This window comes from Botryllus schlosseri, chromosome 3 (genome assembly GCF_051294905.1).
Source record: "Botryllus schlosseri isolate E-star chromosome 3, Bs_hap1, whole genome shotgun sequence".
NCBI lineage: Eukaryota > Metazoa > Chordata > Ascidiacea > Stolidobranchia > Styelidae > Botryllus > Botryllus schlosseri.
The window spans coordinates 36,528,235-36,552,258 of record NC_137238.1 but is presented as its reverse complement, the minus strand read 5'-3'; the positions used below and the strand labels follow the sequence as shown (position 1 = coordinate 36,552,258).

At 39.9% G+C, this 24,024-nt stretch overlaps 3 protein-coding genes across 4 annotated transcripts in view; 1 reads left to right on the top strand and 2 right to left on the bottom strand.

Moving 5' to 3' along the window:
- LOC145436463 (putative mitochondrial import inner membrane translocase subunit Tim8 A-B) overlaps positions 1 to 24,024 on the bottom strand; it is a 246,314-nt gene that overhangs the window by 60,840 nt on the left and 161,450 nt on the right. The window lies entirely within an intron of this gene.
- On the top strand, positions 384 to 6,533 carry LOC145436569 (DDB1- and CUL4-associated factor 1-like). The gene is made up of 2 exons (XM_080313932.1): positions 384 to 3,972; positions 6,307 to 6,533. Exons 1-2 carry the CDS (start codon positions 384 to 386, stop codon positions 6,531 to 6,533), a joined length of 3,816 nt encoding a protein of 1,271 aa, XP_080170058.1.
- LOC145436438 (uncharacterized) lies at positions 7,306 to 23,236 on the bottom strand. The gene is made up of 11 exons (XM_080313783.1): positions 22,978 to 23,236; positions 21,792 to 22,000; positions 20,513 to 20,744; positions 18,859 to 18,969; positions 17,700 to 17,819; positions 14,535 to 14,705; positions 13,458 to 13,547; positions 11,933 to 12,030; positions 9,989 to 10,208; positions 8,635 to 8,725; positions 7,306 to 7,524 (listed from the first exon to the last, which is right to left on the bottom strand). The coding sequence occupies exons 1-11, from the start codon at positions 23,110 to 23,112 to the stop codon at positions 7,385 to 7,387; spliced, it is 1,617 nt and encodes a 538-aa protein (XP_080169909.1). The 5' UTR covers positions 23,113 to 23,236; the 3' UTR covers positions 7,306 to 7,384.

Here is a 24,024-nt window from a genome sequence, read left to right as displayed (position 1 = left end):
TGATAATTGTCCGTAGGCTCATACAACATGTTTTTTGTAAAGTAATTACACAGTTATGGCATAATTCTATAACTTACAGAAAATAAAAAGGCCTTGTTGTTGGGTTTGTTTTAAATGCAACCCTAGGTGTGATACTTGCTCTGCTAGCCTGGACTATTCGACATTTCATGCATGTGACGTCATTATTTGTAATACGACTGTTGATATACAAAGATCTTTCCAATTCTCCACCAGTTGATGACGATTACCCCTGACGAGTGTCGGCCGAAAATATTCGAGTATATTTCAGCATGAATCTAATATACAGTTGCTCTTTTCCGTTACGCAGCCTATCCTAGTTTCCGTTGAATGCCATTTTTATTTGACTTGTCCCGACTCCCGTTATGAGCTTTGAAATTGACCCTGCAAGTGAATTCGCTGGTCTAATTGCCAACTGGAAAGCGGAACACCAAAATGAACACTATGATCCAGTATATTTTCTGATGCGATGCAGCAAGATCTTGGAGTCTGCATCAGTCGAATTCCTTGAAAGAAATCCCGACCCATTCGACCAGCGCCACCCAATGCATATCATCCCTGAATGTAAATTGGGCAAATTGTTGACACTGCTGGGAGATTGCAAAGAATTCAGGGATAAGATGACTTCTTCTTACCTACAAACTGAGGATTGCCCAAAGAATGTCGGGCGTGTTGTAATTGCCGCATCGAGACTTGCTGTTTCGGCCTTGAGAGGCTTCAACATGACTGAATCGAATACAGAAGAGTACATGAATGTCTTGATAAGCTGGATTATCAATGCTGACGAGCCTTTGAGAACTTACGCTACTGCTCTTGTCGGTCGTGGCGATATCGCGAAAAAATTGGGTGTTGACAAAAGCATCCATCTTATTAATACCTTACTAAAACGGCTATGGAATTATATCGAGCCTGACAAATACAAGGACACGGAATGCATTGCTATGCCTGTGATATCGGGTGTCAACAACTCGCTGGAGACGCCGCTTTCCGCGAGTATGTGCCAGTGTTACGCATTCGATTTGCTGACATACTTTGGAGAATTCAAAGTTTTTCTATCGACGTTTTTCGAATGTAACGTGCTGCCGTTGATCAATAGGTATCTTGCAAATGAATCAGAAGACCGTTTGGTGTATAAGGCTCTGGAATTTCTTGGCAAGCTCATCTACAATCACAAGGCCGCCACAAACTTCATCGAATTAGACGGCGTTCAAAAATTGATCGATATTCCGCGGTCATCCATGAGTTCTACTGGAGTCGCGTTGTGTTTGCATAAGCTATCGCACCATAGTGATGTCATCGAGAAGATATGTCAGTCCGCAACATGTATTTTGGAGGAACTGATACAGTATGCCATATGGATCCTGGACTGCTCGCACAACTCCGGTAAACTCCATATCGCAGGGTTCTTTTCTGCGTCGTTTTTAAACTTCAAAGTGCTATCGTTGTTTGACAACCTGAACGGTTTGGAATATCTATTGAAAATGATTTGCACGACAAATTACATTATCCACGCCGCCGATGATCGATACAGTTACACCGAAGACCGGAAATTTCCATACCCGACATTGCAGATTATGAAATCGATGTGCATAGCTCTTCAGAAATACTTTGAAGCACACATCGTATTCAAAGTCGGACAGCTCGTGAAATCGTGCCCCGTCCTGAAACGCAAATACCCTTCGTTCGAGTTTGTGGCGAGATGCGATTCCGCGATGCACACAATAGAATATTTCGACGTTCTTCGAGAGCTGGCCGATGAATGTGGCAATTTCGATTTAGATGGCTGGGAGCCGATCGCTCACTTTCAACGATTGGACGGTGTTTCGTTGCTGCTAAAGATTATTGACGACAACCCCGGATTGCAACATACCATGCAAGCGCTTGAGGTCAGCCGAGTGGGTGGGGTGGCGATGAGTGCTTTATGCGCCGTCACACTGTCGCGGTCTTGTCAAAGAATGCTCACGAAATGTTACCCTAATTTGGGAATGGTTTATACAGGGCTACATGTGATATTGAGGTATATTCGAAATTTTACATCTTCGTGGGATGACGGCACAGCTGTGGAAGGGGTTGCTGTAAATTATGCCCTCTATCTTATCGCAAATTGTACGGGTGGCACTTGCGCCAAAAGCGCGGATGAGGCTAAACATGGCACACCAAAGTATAATGAGAATTATCGCGCAGGTAAAGAAGCATTGTGTAAACTCATTCGTCACGAAGACGGCATCGAGGTGCTGTTATATTGTCTCGAAGTCACTAAGTCTCCAGAAACGGCCGACGAAATGCGATACTTGGCTTGCAAGGCGCTTGTAGGGCTTGTCGAATACCGACCGGTGCATGAGATGTTATCGAAGCTTCATGTCTTTACCAGCAGATTACTTCTTGCTATCCAAGAGCCAGTCGTCAAAGAAAAGAAGGAGCTCCACGTTAAGTTTCGCAAAAATATGGAATTACTATCGACAAAAATAACTGGAAAAGCAATTCAACTTGCTGCTGATATGAACACTGTCCAAAGAACTGACGTTGTCTCTGAGACTCTTGTGCGGTATCGTAATAAGGACGTTCTGTTGATGATCCATAACCATCTGGTTTGGTCGGGTCTTGACTGCGTCGCTGCGGCATTGACGCAAGCCGCCGGAATTGTTCCAGACGTCGACGGTAACTTGTTTGTCACGTCCAAGTCTGTGAAAACATTCGTCACGTCCAAGTCTGTGAAAACATTCGAAGCCGGCACTCCGAGAGTAGACCGGGATGGCGATGGAGCGAATAAGTACAGAGAGAATCGCGCCTTGTCTGGTACGCCGATTGGAAACGTGTCAACAAGACGGTCATTGAGAAGCGATGCCACGCTCATGCATCGATTGCAAGATCCATATACTCTATCCAGTGACGGTTATGTGAAGGCAGATTCGAAAGTCAGCGAAAGTAATCGCTCCGGTTACCCAGTAACTCTCAATTCCCTCGTCGAAGAACACTTTCAGCAGCAACACTTGAAATGTCGAAATCCTGTTTCCACTGTTCCCCACTTTTCTCTATTCAGTCCCCACCGTTGCCCCGACCCCAAAAAGAAAATCGAAGAATCGATCAACGTCCACAAACGACTCTTTCATCAACAAGGGGTTCATCCCAAATGGGGTGGTATCGGCGGTGTGGGGCACCACTTGCGAATGATTTACAGTCGTTTTCGACCGGCCCGGGTGATTAAGTCCACCAAAGGTCTGAAGCCGCCCTTCACTGCGGCTGCGTTCAGTCCCAACGACGATTGCGGGGTGATTCTCGGAGACACGGATGGAAACCTTCACTTCTCAAAAGTGTCCGAGTTCGCGGATGGCATCGTTGCCGGAGTTTTCAATACGAGGATCACTCAAATCGAGCCCTCGTACGCGGGAGATGCGATGCTGACACTTGAGCTGGGGTCGTATGAAAACTGCAAATTATTAGCCATGGACGGTACACTCGATCAAAAATTAACAATGGACAACCTCGATTTCGCTGAATTTTCAAAGGAAGTGCAAAACAAAATAGTCTGCACGAGATCGGACCTAGCAATGATCCACGACGCCAACACTGGCACGATCGTAAACACCTATGGACGCGAACATGGAGAGGACGATGAAAGTTTGTACCGGTCGTGTTTCTATATCGAGAATCGCGCTACATTTTCGTACGACGACCGATTAATTCTCAACGCCGGACTTTTGTGGGACGTTCGGAAGCCCCCTACGTTGCCCATCCACAAATTCGATCAGTTGAGCGACATTGGCATCAGTGGTGTGTTCCATCCTAACGGCCTTGAAGTAATCATAAACACTGCAGTTTGGGATATGAGAAACTTCAATCTGATTCAGATAATACCGGCTCTAGATAAATGCCAATTATCGTTCAATCGCAGCCGTAGTGTTATGTACGCCATGAAGGTTTTACACGACCAACGTAACCAAGGAGTCGAGCGAGGTGCGATGTCATCATCATCATCATCATTGGTTTATTAGCAATTTTATCAGTTCAATACACCACAAAAAAATGCGATACAATGAAAAGACAGGAAGGTGTCGAAGCGACAAGGAGCAGTCTATGGAATCTGACACCCACCTTGGCCTAGGCGATGTAAAGAGGAGGCATGCACACTGAATGAAAGTAAAGAAGATAGTATAGAAAAAGAAAGCGACAATAAATAGGGCGGCATGTCATGGGAAGCGAGATCGATAGGTCAGTCGTGGTCCGGTAATCTTGAGGATGGACTGTATTTATTTAGTAGTAATTGCTTGTATTTCGACTTGAATGTGGACATGCTCGTCGACTGTCGGATGGCCGGCGGGATACTGTTCCACACATCAGGTCCGGCATATTTGATAGAGCGATGATCTTTTCGGTCGATCATATGATATTTGGACGACGTGGACGCGCGTGTGTTGTACTTGTGCGCTTTTGATTCCGAGGTAAAGAAGTCATTGAAATATTCGGGGCAACGACCGCAGTGGAACTGATACATAAACTTGGCGATTTCTAGTTTCCGCATATCTTCTATGTTTAGGACGCCGAATCTCTTCAGCAGCGACTTGTTGGATGGGCAGCCAGGCCCCTTTGGGGCCCTAGCTATGATTCGGAGTACTTTATGTTGTAGTTTTTGCAGTGGCTTGAGTGCAGTTTTACTGGCAGCCCCCCAACAGAGGATGCCATAGTGTAACTTCGATTGGATTAAGGATTTAAAGAGTATCAGAAGAACCCATGCTGGCATGAAGCGCCTAAGGCTGTAGAACAGGCCGCACTTCGGTGATAATTTAGTTTCTAGGGACTGAATATGACTCTTCCAGGACATGTTCGAGTCCAGTAAAACCCCGAGATATTTGGCATTATCTGTGTTGGAAACGGGCTGACCAGCGATATTAACGGTTAGGTTATTTTTTGAATTTACTGTCAGCAATTGCGATTTCGAGGCGTTTATGCAGAGGTTGTTCTGGGCCGTCCACTCATGGACTTTGGGCATTTGGTCACCAGTCAGGGCATCCAGCTCTGCCGTCGAAGATGCTGAAGAGAGGAGGTGAGTATCATCAGCGAAAAGTGTGGTGTTCAATGAAGAGGTTTCAAAAATGTCGTTGACATATAAGGTGAAAAGGACCGGTCCAAGTACTGAGCCTTGGGGCACACCACAGGTCACCAGGTGAGGAGAGGACAAGGTGTCTGAGATCGCAACCATTTGTTGGCGTCCAGTGAGGTAACTTTTCATGAGCTCAAGTTGTGGGCCCCGAAGTCCGTAGCGCGCCAATTTCGAGATGAGAATTTTATGATCTACGCAGTCAAACGCTTTTTTTAGATCGAGAAAAATGCTACATCCCACATTTCGCTTCTCTGAGATATCATAATACTGTTCGGCCACTGTTAGGAGGGCATGTGTGGTTTGGTGTTTGTTTCGGAAGCCAAATTGTTGAGGGGAAATGACAGACATTTTGGCGAGGAATGAGGACAGGCGGGAGAGGAGCAACTTTTCGAATACAACCCCGATGCATGGGAGAACGGATATCGGACGGTAGTTGGTGACATTAGTTCTATCCCCAGCTTTGTGTACAGGGACTACTCTGGCTTTTTTTAGATAGCTTGGGTAGACTCCATTTTCTATCATGAAGTTGAAAAAATGGGCCATATATTGACCGATATGCATGCTTATCATTTTTAAAAACCATGATGGGATTTGGTCATAGCCGTCGGCCTTGTGCGATTTCAGTTTGTGGATGGCTACTTCTACTTCGTATTTGGTCGTAGGTTCAAGCACAATTGACTGGGATATCGATCTCACCTCTGACCTGGCCGACACCGGTTTTGTAATAGAAGAAGCAATATTTGGGCCTACGTTACAAAAATATTCATTGAAGTGATTCGCGATGGCCGCCGGGTCTGAAAGTTTGTTTCCGGTATCCGAATTCACAATTTCCGAAACAGACTTATGGCCTTTTTTTCGATGTAGGAGAGAGTTAAGTCCTGACCATGTTTTTCGAGTGTCCTTTATGTGTCTGTTGAAAAATCTCTCATTGTACTTTGCTTTTGCCTTGGAAATGAGATGCACGGTGCGATTCCTGAAACGTCGAAATCTTTCTCGTTCATGTTCTGGGCAGTTCTTGGTGTCTAATCGGTTATGCCACCGGTTACGTTTACGGATAAGTTGAATCAGCTTTGTGGTCATCCACGGATTTCGCTTCAATTTTCTTTGACTTCTCGAAAGGCGCTGTAGAGGTGCAAATTGTTCCAGCAGTGATTTGATAGCAGACATAAACTCTACAAATTTTTCGTCAGCTTTTCTAACTTTCGACTCGTCGAATTACAATCAGTTAGGCGTTGTCTCGGTAGAGCAACCAGTCTACGCTATCGCTTTGGACGCTTGGGATCGTAACATAGCTGTTATTGAAACTCCGAAACACGCATGCATGTCGGATTGTCGGGCTCTATGTCGCATTTATGAAGTGGGCATGACGCGTAAACAGGGCGATGATGGTGAAAGTGGCAGCGATTCTGCATTCTGATCATCTGTGCAACGCGGTCGAATACTTGAATGAAACTGCCTGAAATGTGTGCCCTCATCCGCTGCGATCGTCGTGAATTAATTGATCCACGGTTGGCGGTACTTCATAGTTTTGTGCAATACAGATATGTCTGTCAATCTCCAATAATAAAAATAGTGTCTTCTGCATGTTATTCATGTTGTGGAATGAAAATTTTTACTCAGGTGCGGGTAACGATTTCCAACACATGTCAGGATCAGTTATAGACAGAACCGTAACAGCACTATGTTAGCCCCCAAAACGTTGGTCTTAGACCTCCCATATGGTGTTAAGCGGAACTTCTGGTGGGCTTCGCCCCCAGACCCCCTCACGCTATACACTTTACGCCGCTACTTATCAGCTAAGCTGCGTCGGCCTATATTGTTTACTGGGATAGCTGATGTCGCCTGAACGCGCGAAAATTTTCTGTAATTCATGATTGAATTGGTCAATATGATCAGGCATTGCATATATATTGCTATCAATTTTTGTGCTCTTTTTTCACGTAATCAGATTTACCGGTAATAGAGCTTAGCGACGTTTGTTGGAAAAGGTAGGAACCCTAAATAGTAATTGAACATCTTCGGGCAGACCCATTGGTATAATGATTTCGTTGCATGATGCTATTCCGTGACCTATCTGATGAGCAGTTCTTTACCGACCGCCTCTGTATGCTGCTAATGTTATTATCGGTTCAAATTCAACTCCTTATCCGTTCCGCCAACGGCAACAACGTAGCATATAACGCAAAACGCTCCATATACTCATACCATTTACTTATAAAAATAAAATCGCAGAAATAGCAAAATAACACTGGCACAGTGGAGACGAAGTCACGTATTGTTCTTGTCCGATTCAATACTGGGCATGTACTCGCCGAAATGGTGCCTCTGCCAATGGGGAGGACTGGGGAGGGGCACGAAGCCCTGCACGAATTCGTCAATATCTTGCTCATCCGCGGAATCAACTACTCCTGAGAGAGAGAGACAGCTGTTATAACTAGAGTATAGTCACAACATATGTCGGTTTTAGCCATTAGCAGTAAAAAATATCGGCAATTTTCGTGACCTCACAACACATAAGTATCGGCATTTAAAGGCAAAAATTATCGTAAATTTCCGTGACGTCACAGCAAACTTGGACAACTAGAAAATTACCAACTTTTCCAAACAAGATTACGAGTAGAATTAGAGCTACACAGTCTTTTTCAAAGTAGATGAGAATTACTGAAAGAAAAAAAGTTATGGATTTATTCAATAAAAATAGATAAATTTTTTTTTTCAAATTTAATTGGCTACTCCATGAAATTGTTAGGTTGGCCGATAAAACGATGCACAACAAATTGGGCTCGATTCGAACCAATACAAGCAAAGTTATTTGAGTAAAAAAAAAATGGATGCGGAAAAAATAGTATTCACAGTGGCAAATTCTTTAATTGTTTATTATTGTTTATTACCCACCGTAAATACTATGATTTGAAATCTCAAATTTCGAACATCGATAACTTCGTTGCTACTGGTTTGAATTGAGCCAAATTTGTTGTGCATCGTTTTTTCAGACAATCTAACAATTTAATGGGGTAGCCAGTGATATTTGAAAAAATTTTATAATTATTTTTATTAAATAAATCAAAAATGTCACTACACGTTGGAATTAAGCAAAAATTGGTGTGGAGCCTTTTTTTAAGGTAACCTAACAATTTTATCAAGTAGCCAGAAAAATTTGAAAAAATAAAGTTATGTTTAACAGTCCTAATGTACAGGTTAAATTTATCTCTGACGGTCCTTTTAAGGGCTCACTCGCGGAGTCACATGTTTGCTGATAATTTAGATTTTTTGTTGTGTCCTGGCTAGGAGATGGCTGGCGCTGAAATGCCGGTCCCGTGCGCTGCGCTAGGGTGAAGCATCCTAACGGCCTCAAGCTTACAGCTTTCTCATAATCGCGAGTACAGTTAGACTCATGAATTCTTCATATTACCGATGTTCCTTCCCCTTCTACTTCTACTTAGACCAACTCTGAAGTTTTGTTTAAAATTTCGAGAATAAGACCACACGGGTTATTCAGTGGCGAATCTGATACCAACCTGCCGCAAAGACCTCCGTCCCTGGCCCGCTTGGTAAGGTATGGGTAGCTTGGTATTGCTGCCTCGAAGGCTTGTCTCCGTTGATATCGGGCTGTAAGCAAATTCAAATTTAAAGTGCTGATTAATAAAAATGAGAGACAAGATTAGACAGTTTTATGGTCGGCGTGATGAAAAACTTTTGCGTCCACCAAAAATATTGCTATTACTAGGGCGAGTTTTTGTTAATTATGACAAAAGTTGCAGTAAAAAGTCGCAGTTATAATTTTTTTTGAATTAGTAGGGTATGAGATACTCGAAAGGTTCCACTGCATAACCTAGTTCCTGCAGAGCTTTCAAATTCGTTTCTTTGCCATTTAATGGACATTCAAAATTACATTTTTTCCCGTTACACAGCAAGAAAATTACGCAATGCCGGAATAATTTTTCCCCTAAAAGCCAAACAGCATAGCGATAACCCCACCCCCTAAAACAAGTCAAATAACACACCCTTTGACCCCTAGTTTCGCAAACTTGACCCAAGTTGTCGCAGAAACACCCACTCCAGGCGACTTTCACAATATAGCCCGAATAAAGTGACCCAAGAAAAATGTTAATTTCGGCGGTCTCGCCTGGGCGTTTGTGAAATGGGAAACTATCTCAAATTTAAACGACAGACTTAATAAAGCGATCTATTTACATATTGTTCGGATACTGTCGTGCTTGGCAGAGGTAGTCGAACTTCTTGCTTGCAAGCCATTGTGTCATAGATAACAGTGAGATGCAGCTAACCCATCATATAGCTCGTTGTTATGCAAATGAATGATAGAATTGAATAGTCATATTGAAATGAACCCGAATACTATTGGCGGACACTCGATAAGGGTAATCATCAGCAACTATATATATACGACGTTCTTTTGAATTCTCTACTGGTGCTGTACCTCCAAGAAGCTGTTCAAATAAATGATAATAGAAACATAGTAGAAATAGTTTAGAGCATGTTTTTAAATCACTCCTTTACATTTTTACGCAATAATTGATCAAAGTTGCAGTAAAATTTGGTACGAAAAATAGAGAAAAGTTGCGCTATAAAATCCCTCCAAACTGCTTAAAACATATACATAGACTCCGAGTATCTAGGAAGCAGTTGGAAGCTGTAAAAAAAGTTGCAAAAGTTGCAAAAACTTGCCCTATTACAAGCTGGCCGACATTTAGTGTCGAGTTACGCGCAATGACTCGAGTACAAGTCGAGTCAATACAAAAATTGACTCAATTCGAGTCATTACAGCCTCGCATCATCGAGTCACATAGCCATGTTATAAACAGCAAATTATTTAATGAAACGACCTTTCGATTAAATCAAACTACGGCTTACCAGAGGCTTGTTTGGGTTCAGAATTTGAGGCGGAGGCACTGTGGACTGCTGCTGTGTCCTGGCGAAGTCCGGGCCGTAGCTAATCGAGGCGTACTTTAAAGACGCGGACTGCTTCTGAAGCTGCTGTCTGATGTAGCTCTCGTCTTTGAGCGCGTGCAGGCTGGATCGCAACACCGCGAATTTCTTCTCCCACTGCTTGTTGGTACGTTGCAAACGATTCCTGAGATGGAACAGTGTTGCTGAGTCACGATTTTCTGATGACTCGACTTGACTCCAGTCATTTTCTCAAAAATATGGAAATGACTCGACTTGGACTTGAGTTATTGCGCATGAATCGAACCAAGTCATATGACTCTCGGTGAATAGACATTTGCCCAGAGTTGTAATGACTCGAGTTATGACTTGACTCTAATCATGATTTTTTGATGACTCGACTTGGCTCGAGTCATTTTGTCAAATACGTAAAATCACTCGACTCGAGTCAATTTTTTTATTGGCTCAACTTTAACTCGAGTCATTATGCAAGTCATATGACTCGAGACTAGGACGGCCAAGACCGACATTTCATTGTAATTTAGAAGAATAGTAAAGCAACCACGCTATTGGGATTCCGTCTATTGGTACTGGTACTTGTAAAGGCGACCAGAAACAGCTAAAAGCGATGAAAAATTAGTAGATTATAAATGCGAATCATTCGATATCACCAAACAGAGTTATAAAAGTGGGTTTAACAAGACTTAAACTGGAAACTGATCAGTCAACACAAAGACTTGGACTCAAGTCATAATACCATGACTCGGACTTGACTCGAGTCAAAACTATAAAAGTGAGATTGACTTGTGACTCGAAACCTTGCGACTTGGTTACAGCCCTGCCTCGGATTCATAATATGCTCATTTTTCTCACTCCGTATTTTTTCAAACAGATAAAACACAGTTTATGGGCGTATTATTCAATTTTCGGTCCTGATATACTAGCGTTAATACCATACGTCCCTACTTTAGGAAGATTTGTCCTCCTTTATCAAGAAATGTTCTCCCATCGCCCAAATGTCATCCTTTTTGGCAATTTGTTTTCCTTTTAGCTCAAAATACCAAAAAAAGCTATAAACGGATATTTCGGAGGTAGTTTTTTTAGTCACCCCAATTACATTAATTATATACATTTGAAAATCACCCATTTTCTTGTCCGCTATAGTAACTTTTAGAGCCCGTGAAAAGTCTCGTCCTTTACAGATCTCAAAATATGGTAACCCAAATATTAAGTCATATGGAGGGTTGAAACCAAGTCACAAGGCTCCGAGTCGCAAGTCGATCTCACTTTTTAAATTTTGACTCGAGTCAAGTCAAGTCATTTTCAAGTCACCACCGAGTCAAGTCCGAGACCAAGTCATCGAGCAGAGAGTCCGAGTCCGAGTCATGGTATTATGATTCGAGTCGAGTCCAAGTCATTGTGTTGACTGCTCAGTTTCCAGACAAAGTCTTGTTAAACCAGCTTTTTATAACTCTGTTTGATGATATCGAATGGTTTGCATTCATAATACACTAATTGTCCTCCCTTTTAGCACTTTATGGTCGCATTTTCAAGTACCAGTACCAATATAGACGAAATCCCAATAGCATGGTTACTTTACAATTCTTCGAAGTTACAATGAAATGTCGGTCCTGGCCGTCCTAGTCTCGAGTCATATGACTTGCATAATGACTCGAGTAAAAGTTGAGTCGATACAAAAAGTGACTCGAGTCGAGTTATATGACTTGCATAATTACTCGAGAAAAAGTTGAGTCAATACAAAAATTGACTCGAGTCGAGTCGAGTCATATCTGTATTTTGAGAAATTGACTCGAGTCAAGTCGAGTCATCAGAAAATCGTGACTAGAGTCGAGTCACGAATTGAGTCATTACAACCCTGTCTGTTACCGACCGACTCCGTAAATAACTCACTTCCATAGAGAAACTTCGCTTCTCTGCTGTTCCAGAGACGTTTCAAACGACCTGTTTCTGAAAGCCTCCTTACGAATACGATCCACGTTTTCTCTTTCCTGAAACACACAAGAAATACATGGAACAATAAGCATTACACAATATTCATATTTAATATTATATTCATATTGAAATGAACCCAAAAATTTTCGGCTGACACTCGTCAGGGGTATTCGTCCGCAACTAGTAGAGAAATGGAAATGACATTGTATGTCAACAATCGTATCGAAAAATATGACGTCATTGGCATGAAATGTCGAATAAGAGAGCGTTCAATGTACTATTTTTAGATGGTACACAAACTTCTTTTGTTGACACAGCCTGTGTCAAATTCCTATTCGAAATTTCATGCCGGCGACGTCATATTTTGTGCTACGATTGTTGATATACAATGTTCTTTCCAATTCTCTACTAGTTGCTGACGATAACCCCTGACGAGTGTCAGCTGAAAATATTCTGGTTTATTTCCATATAAACATACTATTAAATTGTTTATTGAAGTTCGGTACCGACAAGAAGCTCTTCAAACATTCATATTGAAATAAACCCAAGTATTATGCCTGTGACATTGTATTTGGTGATTCGACGGTTGATGTACAATGTTCTCTTTCCAATTCTCTACTAGTTGCTGACGATTACCCCTGACGAGTGTCAGCCGAAAGTATTCGGGTTCATTTCGAGTATATTACCTAATCGAATAATGACTATGATGCAACACCAAATTTTATCATACTTATGAATTTTCAGTAAAGTTAGCAAAAATTTGTTCGCTAATATAGACTTCAGTTGATAATTTTCGCATTGTTAGTCACATAACAAGCGGTAATTAGCACTGAGTACAAGAATAATCACGAGGGCCATTTAAAATCATTAAAGTCATATTTTTTTCTATGCGTCAGTAAGTCGTGAAATCAATTTTGACGCAAAACCGCATCCCTATGGGGTATATTAAAAAAGTTATAAAGTCACATAAAGTCATATCATGAATCAGCTTTTTAAGTTATATAGTCATATTTTTGAGTTATAAAGTCATATCATTGTATAATTTGAATAAAAAATATCAATTTAAGCGGTGAAGCAATTAAGAGATAAGAAAGTAAGGCCGTCACTCGTTGGGGTAGCTGGTTGAATGCTGCTCAGTATGATCCCGAGAGACCTCCACAAGTCAAAGAAATAGTGCTGGTAAGTAATTCTAATCTAATTTGTTTACAGTTTCCATGCTCTCAATTCAATTCCATGCTAATTTCTGGTTTTCCTGAAAATACTACAGGAGAACTGTATAATACGAAACGAGCCAAGCTTATAAGATTTTATATAAATTGAAGTTGATATCGCTGTATTTCATCCCAATTCGAATTAAAATCCAATTTCCAAGCGTTTGCGAAGTTAGCCATACTAATTCTAATCTTATTTGTCACAAAAAAAAACTGTGCAGCTGTAATTCTAATTCTAATCTAGTCTGGAAAATATGACACGCATGGCGGACCTTTGCGAGCATCATCTCGTATCTGCCTCTCTCCTCTTCCAGCAGCCTCTGCTTTTCTCTCTCGGCCTCCTGGGCCATTCTCTCTTGGTCCTGGATATAAACAGGGAAAGTTGAATTGCAGGTTGAAGTATCGATTTCATTGTAAGTAAAAAGTAATGTTTTGGGTCAAATCTTGCGTAAGGAAGTAGGCGTTGATGTGCTGTAAAAATATTAACCACCAAGTATTGGATTGGCAAAAGTTATCCGAGTACTCTTTTTCAAATTTTACTGGCTACTTGAAAAATTAATTAGGATACCTAAAAAACGATGCACACGAATTTTGGCCCAATTCCAACCTATAGAGGCATTGCTGTGAGAGAAGTAGTTTTGGATTTATTTATTAAAAGTAAATATACATTTATTTCAAATTTTACTGGCTACTCGAAAAATTATTAGGATACAAAAAAAACGCTGCACACCAATTTTGGCTCAATTCCAACCTATAGAGGCACTGCTATGAGAGAAAAAGTTTTGGATTTATTTAATAACAGTAAATGTAAAGTTTTTTCAAATTTTACTGGCTACTTAAAAAATTATTAGGATACACAAAAAAACGCTGCACACCAATTTTGGCTCAATTCCAACCTATAGAGGCATTGCTATGAGAGAAAAAGTAAAAATCCGCATTGTTCCGAACAATCGCTTGACGAAATCGGCCATTGTTATGTTCACAGTATTGCGACGTTGAAGCTGTTCTAACAAAACCAATTCTCAGACTTTACGGGCTGTTTCGCTGTGGTTCTATTGCTCTGACCCGATTTTAATTTGTATTTTCGGAATCAGTGCGACACTAGCTTTCTATCAAGACCGGTTTCATTAAATTTCAGCACTCTGGTCACCAGCAATAGCACTACCGATTATACTGCTTTTAGATTGCTCAGCAATAAGAGAGAATGCTTGTAGTGTAACCATTGGGAGTCGCGTATCTATCTGTAGGTTGATAGTCTGTAATTTAACCCTTTTCAGTTTATATGCAGAATTATGTAGAAGTTTACTTCTGTAAGCCTGTATGATAAAAGAATTGACAGAATCACATACCGCGAGCAACGAATTTTGAGCGTCCATCTGCTTCTTCATCTCCCCCGCCATGTTCTCCCGGAGCGATTCCTTCATTTTTTCTACTTCCGATTTCCACGCGTCGTGGCTCTTCTCCAAATCCCTTTTGAGTTCTTCCACTTTCCTGGCGAGTTTCACGGTGGTTTCGCGCTCCTGCGTCGGAAAATACGAATTTCGAAGAATTTTGTTAAATTTGCTAAAAAAACACAGCAACAAAATAGAGGATATGTGTGATTCAATCTCGAAATTGAGTGATATGCTTCGAATCAGGTCGAGCATTCCAAAAAAAATTCATTATGTCATAACAGGGGTACGAATGATACAGAAAGTATAATTATAATCAGGGTTGTAATGACTCGAGTCATGAATCGACTCGAGTCAGACCCGAGTCACGATTTTATGATGACTCGACTTGACTTGAGTCATTTTCTCAAAATACGAAATGACTCTACTCGAACCAAGACCGACATTTCATTGTAATTTCGAAGAATAGTAAAGTAACCGCCCTATTGAGATTTCGTCTATTGGTACTGGTACTTGAAAATGCGACCAGAAACTACTAAAAGTGAGGAAAATTCGTATATTCATAAATGCGAACTATTCGATATCACCAAACAGAGTTATAAAAATGGGTTTAACAAAACAAAGACCTCAACTGGAAACTGAGCAGTTAACACAATGACTTGGACTCGGACTCGAGTCATAATACCATGACTCGGACTCGAACCTCTGCTCGATGACTTGGACTCGGACTTGACTCGGTAGTGAATCGAAAATGAGTCGAGTTAAAACAATAGAAGTGAGATTGACCTGTGACTCTGGGCTTTGTGACTTGGTTACAATCCTGATTATAATATATTCACACTGAAATGAACCCGAATATTTTCGGCTGACACTCGTCAGGGGCAATCGTCAGTAACTAGTAGAGAATTGGAAAGAACATTGTAAATCAATAATCGTATCACAAAATATGACATCCACGTCATGAAAATCTCGAATAATCATGGCTTAAGCTTAATGTACTGTACTGCTTTTAGATTATATCCAAAATCCTTCTGTTGGCATAAAATCCGTTACCTAGTTTGTTCTAACAAGAAATTGAAAAGTGAGTTGTTCTAGTACTAGTTGCGAGTTATCAAAAGTAAGTAGTTCTAATTTAAGTAGCAGATTTTAAAAGGGAGTAATTCTAATTGTAGTGGTACGTTTTGAAAAGTGATCAGTTCTAGTTGCGACTTTTGAAAATTGAGTGCCAATAGCTCTAATTCTAGTTCTAGTTCCGAGTTTTCAAAAGTGAGAGGTTCTAATTTTAGTAGCAGATTTTAAAAAGGGAGTAATTCTAATTGTAGTGGTACGTTTTGAAAAGTGATCAGTTCTAGTTGCGACTTTTGAAAATTGAGTGCCAATAGCTCTAATTCTAGTTCTAGTTCCGAGTTTTGAAAAGGGAGTAGTTCTACTTGTAGTGGCGGACTTGTGTGTGTGTTGTGAAGTGAGTAATTCCAGTTGTTAGGTCTAGTTGCGGGTTCTAAAAGGTGAGCAGTTCTAGTTGTGAGTTTCAGAAAATTAGCAGTTTTAGTAGCAGATTTTAAAAAGTGCGCAGTTCTTGTTCTACTTGCGACTTTTAAAAAGTGGCTAGTTTTGGTTCTAGTTACGTTTCAAAAAGTGAGTAGTTCTAGTTCTAGTTGCAGATTTTGAAAAGAGACAAGTTCTAGTTCTAGCTGCAAATTTTACAAGCGAGTAGATCTAATTCTAGTTGCGGATTACGAAAATGTGAGTAATTCTAGTTCTAGTTCTAATTGCGCATTTTGACAAGTGAGTACCGTAATTTTCCAAGTATAGTACGCCCCCATGTATAATACGCACCCCTAAAATAGCATGTAAATTCTGGGAAAAAGCCTGTACCCATGTATAGTACGCACCCTGCATTTAAGTACATGAATAGTTCCGATTTCGTATACGATGTCATTCTGTTTTGCGATGTCACTCTTGAACAATCATTACACAACGATCGCTGATCATTATACAATTAGCGGGATTGTCTTTAAACGATAGTAGATAGCAGCCAAAGCCTGCGAGGCCGGCGGCGAGTTAGTTTAGGCCAACGAAATGACATCTTGCGCACGATGCCTATTACAGATGCGATTGCGCGTAGGCTAACGGTTATGTCACGCGCAACAGGTCTGTTGGAGATGCGACTGATTACGCAAGCGATATCTTGCGCACATGGCCTCTTGTGTATGTATAAATTGCATATGCGATTGTTCGGGCCTGTCGTTGACGCGATGAATTGGCGAGAATTGCTGCTCGCGAGTGTCTATTAGTGACCTAATTTCGCTCGCGTACAAACGGCAAACCAACTCAGCAGGAGATCGCGTGCTTTTGCACAAGACTCTCGTTAATCGGCAACACGCTTCCCACTAATTACTGGGCGCGGTGGCTCAAAGTGATGCGCGTTTGGAAACAAACATGAAGAAAGGTGTGATTTCAAGTTTTTTATCGAGGGAGATTTTTTTCAAGGCTTGTTGTACCCATGTATAATACGCGCCCCCCTATTTTAGGGCAAAAAATCGTGAAAATTTTGCGGATTATACATGGAAAATTACGGTAGGTCTAATTCTAGTTCTAGCGTAGCGGATTTTGAAAAGTGAGTAGTTTTAGTTCTAGTTACGTTTCAAAAAGTGAGCAATTCTAGTTCTAGTCGTAGCTGCGACTTTTGAAAAGTGAGTAGTTCTAGTTGCGAGTTTCGGAAAATTACTAGTTTTAGTTTTAGTTGCAGCTTGTAACAGCGGCGTAGTTCTAGTTGCGACTTTCGAAAATTGAGTACCGGTAATTCTAATTTTAGTTTAGAGAGTTTTGAAAAGTGATTAGTTTTAGTTCTAGTTACGATTGAAAAAGTGAGTAGTTCTAGTTCTAGTTGAGAGTTTTAAAAAATTGGTAATGTTAGTTCTAGTTGCAGATTTTAAAAAGTGAGCAGTTGCAGTTCTAGTTGTCATTCTGAAAATCAAATAGTTCTAAGTTTAATTGCGACTCTTGAAAAGTGAGTAGTTCGAATTCCGCATTTCGAAAATCAAGTAGTTTGTACAAGTCCGACTCAAATCATTATGCCCAGCCCTGTAACAACACTGCATTACAATAGAAGTATTCTTGGACCTTTTCTGCTTCGTCCTTAGCAGAGTCCAAATCGCGATTCAGATTTCTGATGGTGTCGTCACGGTGATCGATGACGTCGCTTAAGTCGTCAATCTTCTCTGTAAGCTGAGAGATCTCGTTCTGAAACAGGAAATTCAGTAATTAAACGAGAGAGTGAATTTTGATTTCAAACGTGTAAAATGACTACACGCAAGTCAATTTGTGTGTTGGAGACTAGGACGGCCGAGACAGACATTTCATTGTAACTTCGAAGAATAGTAAAGTCACCACATGATTGATATTTCGTCTCTCAGTCCTGATACTTGGAAAATAAGGCCAGAAACGGTTAAAACTGAGAAAAATTACCATATTATGAATGCGAGTCATTCTATCACTCGAGCAGAGTTGAAAAAGTGGGATTGAACTAAAAACTGGGACTCGTACTTGACTCAGTTATGAATTGAAAATAACTCGACTTGACTCGAGACAAAACTATAAAAGTGAGATTGACTTGTGACTCGGAACCTTGCGACTCGGCTACATCCCTGGTTTTGGCTCAATTCCAACCCATAGAAGTAAAGTTATTGATGTTCAAATTTTTGGATTTCAAATGATAGTATTCACGGTGGGTAGATCTATAATAAGTATTGAAAGAATTTGCCAAATCCAAAATTCCGCACGCAGATAACTTCGCTTCTGCTGGTTGGAATGGAACCAAATTTGTTGTGCCTTGTTTTTTCCCGGACAATCTATCAATTTCATGGGGCCAGTGAAATTTGAAAAACTTCATATTCCTTTTTATTAAATAAATCCAAAATTTTCTACTATACTATACTTTGATACCACTGGTTGGAATTGAGCCAAAATTTGTGCGCAGTGGTTTTAGGTACACCAACATTTTTATTCCTTAGCTGGTAAAATTTGAAAAACAGTTAGTTTCAAACAGCTCGTTAGACCAAAACTCGAGACATTCCAGAACACTTAGTTCGAATCTCGTGTATCAGGACCGATAATTGAAAAATGGGCCCAGAAACTGTATTTTATCTGTTTGAATAAACATGTTTAGACTGAGAAAAATAAGTATATTAGTAATCCGAGGCCTTCATATTACATGAGACTTTCAAAAGAAGTGAGTTGAACTGAATGTGAATTCGATAAACTCATAAAACAGATGGCGTACTTGAAGCTCTTTGTTTTGCGCGTTGGCGGCGTCCAGTTCTTCCGTGTCCATGATAATTCGAGGCGAGGTATCTTTGGTTTCGATTTCTTTACGAAGATCGGAGACTTGAATCTGTCATACAAGAGGTGTCATACGAATTTTTGAATATAAACTATTAAATGTAATCCAATCTTCACACGATGAAAGACGAAATACGATTTAATGAGATATTTCAAGGCACTAAACTTCAATATAAAATTTTCTTTCCCATTCTATACTACTTGCTGGCGATTTGAATAGTGAGCAGTCCTAGACTCCTAGTTCTAGTTGCGAATTTTAAAAAATGAGTAGTTCTAGTTCTGCTTTGAAATGTGAGTTTCTGGTTCTAGCCCTAGTTGAGCATTTTTAAAAGCTAGTAGTTTTAGTTCTTGTCGCGAGCATTGAAAAGTGAGTTGTTCTAGTTCTAGTTACGCATGTTGAAAAGTGAGTAAGTGTAGTTCTAGTTGCGAATCTTAGAAAATGAATAATTTTAGTTCTAGTTGCCATTTTTTAAAGTGACTAATTTTAGTTCTAGATGTGAAGTTTTATAAGGGAGTAATTTTAGTTGTAGTTATGCATTTTGAAAAGTGAGTAAGTTTAGTTCCAGTTCTAGTCGTTGATTTTCAAAAGTGAGTAGTTCTAGTTCTAGTTGCGAATTTTCAAGAGTGAGTAATTTTAGTTCTATATGCGCATTTTGAAAAGTGAATAATTTTAGTTCTAGTTCTGGATTTCCAAGACTAGTTCTAGTTCTAGTTGCGGATTTTCAAAAGTGAGTAATTTCAGTTCTAGTTCTAGTTGATCATTTTTAGTTCTAGTTCTAGTTCTGGATTTTCAAAAGTGAGTAGTTCTAGTTGCAGTAGCGGATTTTCATAAGTGAGTAATTTTAGTTCTAGTTCTAGTTGATCATTTTTAGTTCTAGTTCTAGTTCTGGATTTTCAAAAGTGAGTAGTTCTAGTTGCAGTAGCGGATTTTCATAAGTGAGTAATTTTAGTTCTAGTTCTAGTTGATCATTTTTAGTTCTAGTTCTAGTTCTGGATTTTCAAAAGTGAGTAGTTCTAGTTGCAGTAGCGGATATTCATAAGTGAGTAATTTTAGTTCTAGTTCTAGTTGATCATTTTTGTTCTTAGTTCTAGTTCTGGATTTTCAAAAGTGAGTAGTTCTAGTTGCAGTAGCGGATTTTCATAAGTGAGTAATTTTAGTTCTAGTTCTAGTTGATCATTTTTAGTTCTAGTTCTAGTTCTGGATTTTCAAAAGTGAGTAGTTCTAGTTGCAGTAGCGGATTTTCATAAGTGAGTAATTTTAGTTCTAGTTCTAGTTGATCATTTTTAGTTCTAGTTCTAGTTCTGGATTTTCAAAAGTGAGTAGTTCTAGTTGCAGTAGCGGATTTTCATAAGTGAGTAATTTTAGTTCTAGTTCTAGTTGATCATTTTTAGTTCTTAGTTCTAGTTCTGGATTTTCAAAAGTGAGTAGTTCTAGTTGCAGTAGCGGATTTTCATAAGTGAGTAATTTTAGTTCTAGTTCTAGTTGCCGATTTTGAAAAGTGAATAATATTAGTTCTAGTTCTGGATTTTGAAAAGTGAGTAGTTATAGCTCTAGTTGCGCATTTCGACATCCACTAGTTTGTACACAATCTTACTTCTAGCATTTCGATAATGGATTGACATCTTTCAAGTTCCGTCTCCAAGGCGACCACTTTGGTTTTTCTGTCCAGAGTCGAAGCCGTCGGTTTCAACTTGCCGGCTAGCTTATCCTCGTAATATTTCTTGTATTTTTCAGACATTTTAATAAGAGCGTCTTGCAACTGCTGTTTGAAACTCCTCCTGGCGACATTAACTCTCTCCTCGTGGAGTCTTTCGATTTCTGCTATCCTGTGAGAGAGAGAGATATTGTTTAGAATAGAGTAGTGACATCATGGTTGTAACCAAGTCACAAGGTTACGAGTCACAAGTCAATCTCACATCAAGTCCAGTCATTTTCAATTCACTACCGAGTCAAGTCCAAGTCCAAGCCAGCGAGCAGGGGGTCGAGTCCGAGTCATAGTATTGTGACTCGAGTCCGAGTCATTGTGTTAACTGCTCAGTTTTGAGTTCAATCCGGTTCAACCCAATTTTTTGAACTCCGCTCGGGTGATATAAATTGGCTCACATTCAAAATATCGTAATTTTCCTCGGTATTAACAATTTCTGGCCCTATTTTCAAAGTATCAGGACTGATAGACGAAATACCAATAATGTGGTGACTTAACTATTCTGTCTGTCTTTGCCGTTATAGTCTCGAGTCATATGACTTGGTTCGAGTCATGCATGATGCCTCGAGTACAAAAATTTACACGACTCGAGTCATTTACGCATTTGAAAAAAATGACTTGAGTCAAGTCGAGTCACCAAAAAATCGGACTCGAGTCGAGTCATGACTCGAGTCATTAAAACCCTGAGTGACATAGAGTTGGACAACTAAAAATATTTTAGCTAAAAATTTTGATTCCCAAGAAAACTGGCCAATGGTGAATGGCGATTATTTGTTGGATAATCCTGTTTGGACGAAAAATTATCGAGACGGCAGATTACGTGCTGTCGGGAGAGGCCGTTCCCTCTTTTATTTAAGTGCATTGGAGTCGACTTTGGTCAAAATACGCCAACCAAGCCTGTGCCAATGAAAGGAGTTTGTGTACCAAATAAAACAGTGTATAGCGATTTATTTGCTCAGATTATTCAAAATTTCATGCCGGTGACATCACATTCTGTGACCAGATTGTTGATATACAATGTTCTTTCCAATTCTCTACTACTTGCTGACGATTACCCCTGACGAGTGTCAGCCGAAAATATTCTGGTTCATTTCGATATCAATATACTATTCAATCATATATTGAGGTTCTGTACCTCCAAGAATCTCTTCAAATATAGCGTACTCACTTATCTTGAAGTTGCTTATGGAGTTTAAGCGCTGTATCTTCGAGCTGTTTATTATACTTTGCGGTGATCACTCGCTTCGAATAATGAAGGTCTTTTTTGAGGTAACCCATCTCAGTGACGAGGTCTTGCACGGTCGACGTGAGATTTTTAATGTCTGGGATTTCCGAATTTCCAGTTTGAGTCGCATGATCGGACCTCAGGAAACCAATCTGCAAAAGAAATTTGAAGTTAGGAGAATCTATAATCCGAACCAGGCAGACTTGTGCAAACTAGTGAGTTTCGAAAATGCACAGCTAAAGATAGAACTAAGCACTATTCCCTTTTCAAAATTCAGAACTAGAACTAATCTCTTTTCAAAATGCGCAACTAGAACCACAACTAGAGCTAGTCACTTTTCGAAATATGCTACTAGGACTATCCACTTTTCAAAACTCACAACTACAACTAGGCCTATTTAGCCTACTTTTCAAAATATGCAACTACAATTGGAATAAGTCACTTTTCAAAACTAGAACTACAGTACTAACTTTTCAAAATTCAAAACTATAGAACTACTCACTTTTTAATATATGCAACTAGAACTATTCACTTTTCAAAACTTGCAACTACAACTATTTACTTTTCAAAATATGCAACTACAACTACAATTAGTATTTTTCAAAACTTGAACTAGAATTGTAACTAGAACTGCTCACTTTTGAAAACTCGAAACTATAACTACTCACTTTTCAAAACCCGCTACTAGAACTAGAACTAGCCCTACTCATTTTTCAAAACTTGCAACAGAACTAGAACTAGAACTACTCGCTATATAAAACTCGCAACTTGAGCTATAGAACTATAACTAAATCTAAATCTAGAACTCGCAACTAGAACTTACTCACTTTTCAAAATTCGTAACTAGAACTAAATCTGTTTTCATTTCAAATCACTGCTCCCCCCCAACAGGTAAATTGAAATAGATGAAAGACAGTTTATGGCCTGGTTCATAACAAGTAATGTGCAATGACTCGATTACTAGCCGAGTCTATATAAAAATTGAGTCGAATCATGACTTCAGTCATTACAAACCCAGAAGTATTGAACTGCGATACAATGCAAAGAAATGGAAGGAAAAACATTTTTCCCGAAAAATTACCAAATAGCACATACTAGAAACTAAAGAAGGTCGAGAAGCAATATATACCTGCAGTCTGTCTGCAAGAGAGGGCCGAAAATGCCTTTCCGAAGCTTCACCAAACAATTCATTTGCAAGGATGTCGTCAGGAACAAGCGCGTCCGAATCCCCCGTGCTGGATCGCGTCAATATACTGAGTGCCATCTTTACTCGTCAATTCATTTCATCTATTACAGTACATGCCTCGCATAATACGACGAAATATCATTAGCGAATGTAGCGTAATCGCACTGGAAGGTTTCTCCTGTAAAATTATACGGGCAATTTAAATGTTGTCTTGCCAGAAAAGTGCCGATTAAGTTTGGTTGCGAGAGGGAAAAAACTTAAATAAGATTGTTAATTTAGTGCAAAGTTGTGAAATAGTCTTTTGCATAAACAATATGCATAATATAAATATTTCCAAAGTCCTAACAATTGGTATATTCGAGGATTTATCCGAATTGACGAGGGCAATCGTTAGTAATCTGACATACCAACATATAGCTAGCATCATTTGTAACGCCTCATTAGCTGCAGTCATAGTAACAGGATATGTCTCCGGTGGGATCTGGTTCGTTCGATTTTTATTGAGCAATGAGCATAAACGTGTACATTATTCGAATTCATTATATTATCAAGTTTGATATAGATATACTACACCAATATATGCTAATCACCCAAACCACAACCCTGACATCAAGAATTACAATTCGTATGAAAATTGTTTCGTCCTTCGTCATGCAAATTCGGTCTCAGAAAATGTTAGAAGGACAATTTTTATGTATTTGTGTCTATTTGAGACACTTGCATTCACTGACCGTGGGCCGTATTTCTTCCTTAGGAATCCGGTAATAGTAATACACCAGTAACTCTCGTAATCAGACAAATACCGAGGGAGTTGGTGTAGTGGTTATATCCGCCGTCAAGATAAAGTTCAGTTCAATTTTAGGAGATCCACGGTTCAATTCTTCACCGTCGGAGGTTTATCTGGGCTCCGTCTCTCGTTTTTACGTCGACAGAAGAGCCGAACACCGCTGTGATTAGGATCAAGATCGTGGAGCATCCACTCAGAGGTGG

What these genes read in the sequence shown, in the direction of transcription:
- LOC145436569 (XM_080313932.1), top strand. Translation starts at nt 384, where the DNA reads ATGAGCTTTGAAATTGACCCTGCAAGTGAATTCGCTGGTCTAATTGCC. An exon ending in TAACCAAGGAGTCGAGCGAG is followed by an intron (nt 3,973 to 6,306) that starts GTGCGATGTCAT and finishes ATTTTTCGTCAG; the next exon opens with CTTTTCTAACTTTCGACTCG.
- LOC145436438 (XM_080313783.1), bottom strand. Translation starts at nt 23,112, where the DNA reads ATGGCACTCAGTATATTGACGCGATCCAGCACGGGGGATTCGGACGCG. An exon ending in CTAAGGACGAAGCAGAAAAG is followed by an intron (nt 14,706 to 17,699) that starts GTCCAAGAATAC and finishes TTTCCGACGCAG; the next exon opens with GAGCGCGAAACCACCGTGAA. An exon ending in ACGAGATGATGCTCGCAAAG is followed by an intron (nt 12,031 to 13,457) that starts GTCCGCCATGCG and finishes TGTGTGTTTCAG; the next exon opens with GAAAGAGAAAACGTGGATCG.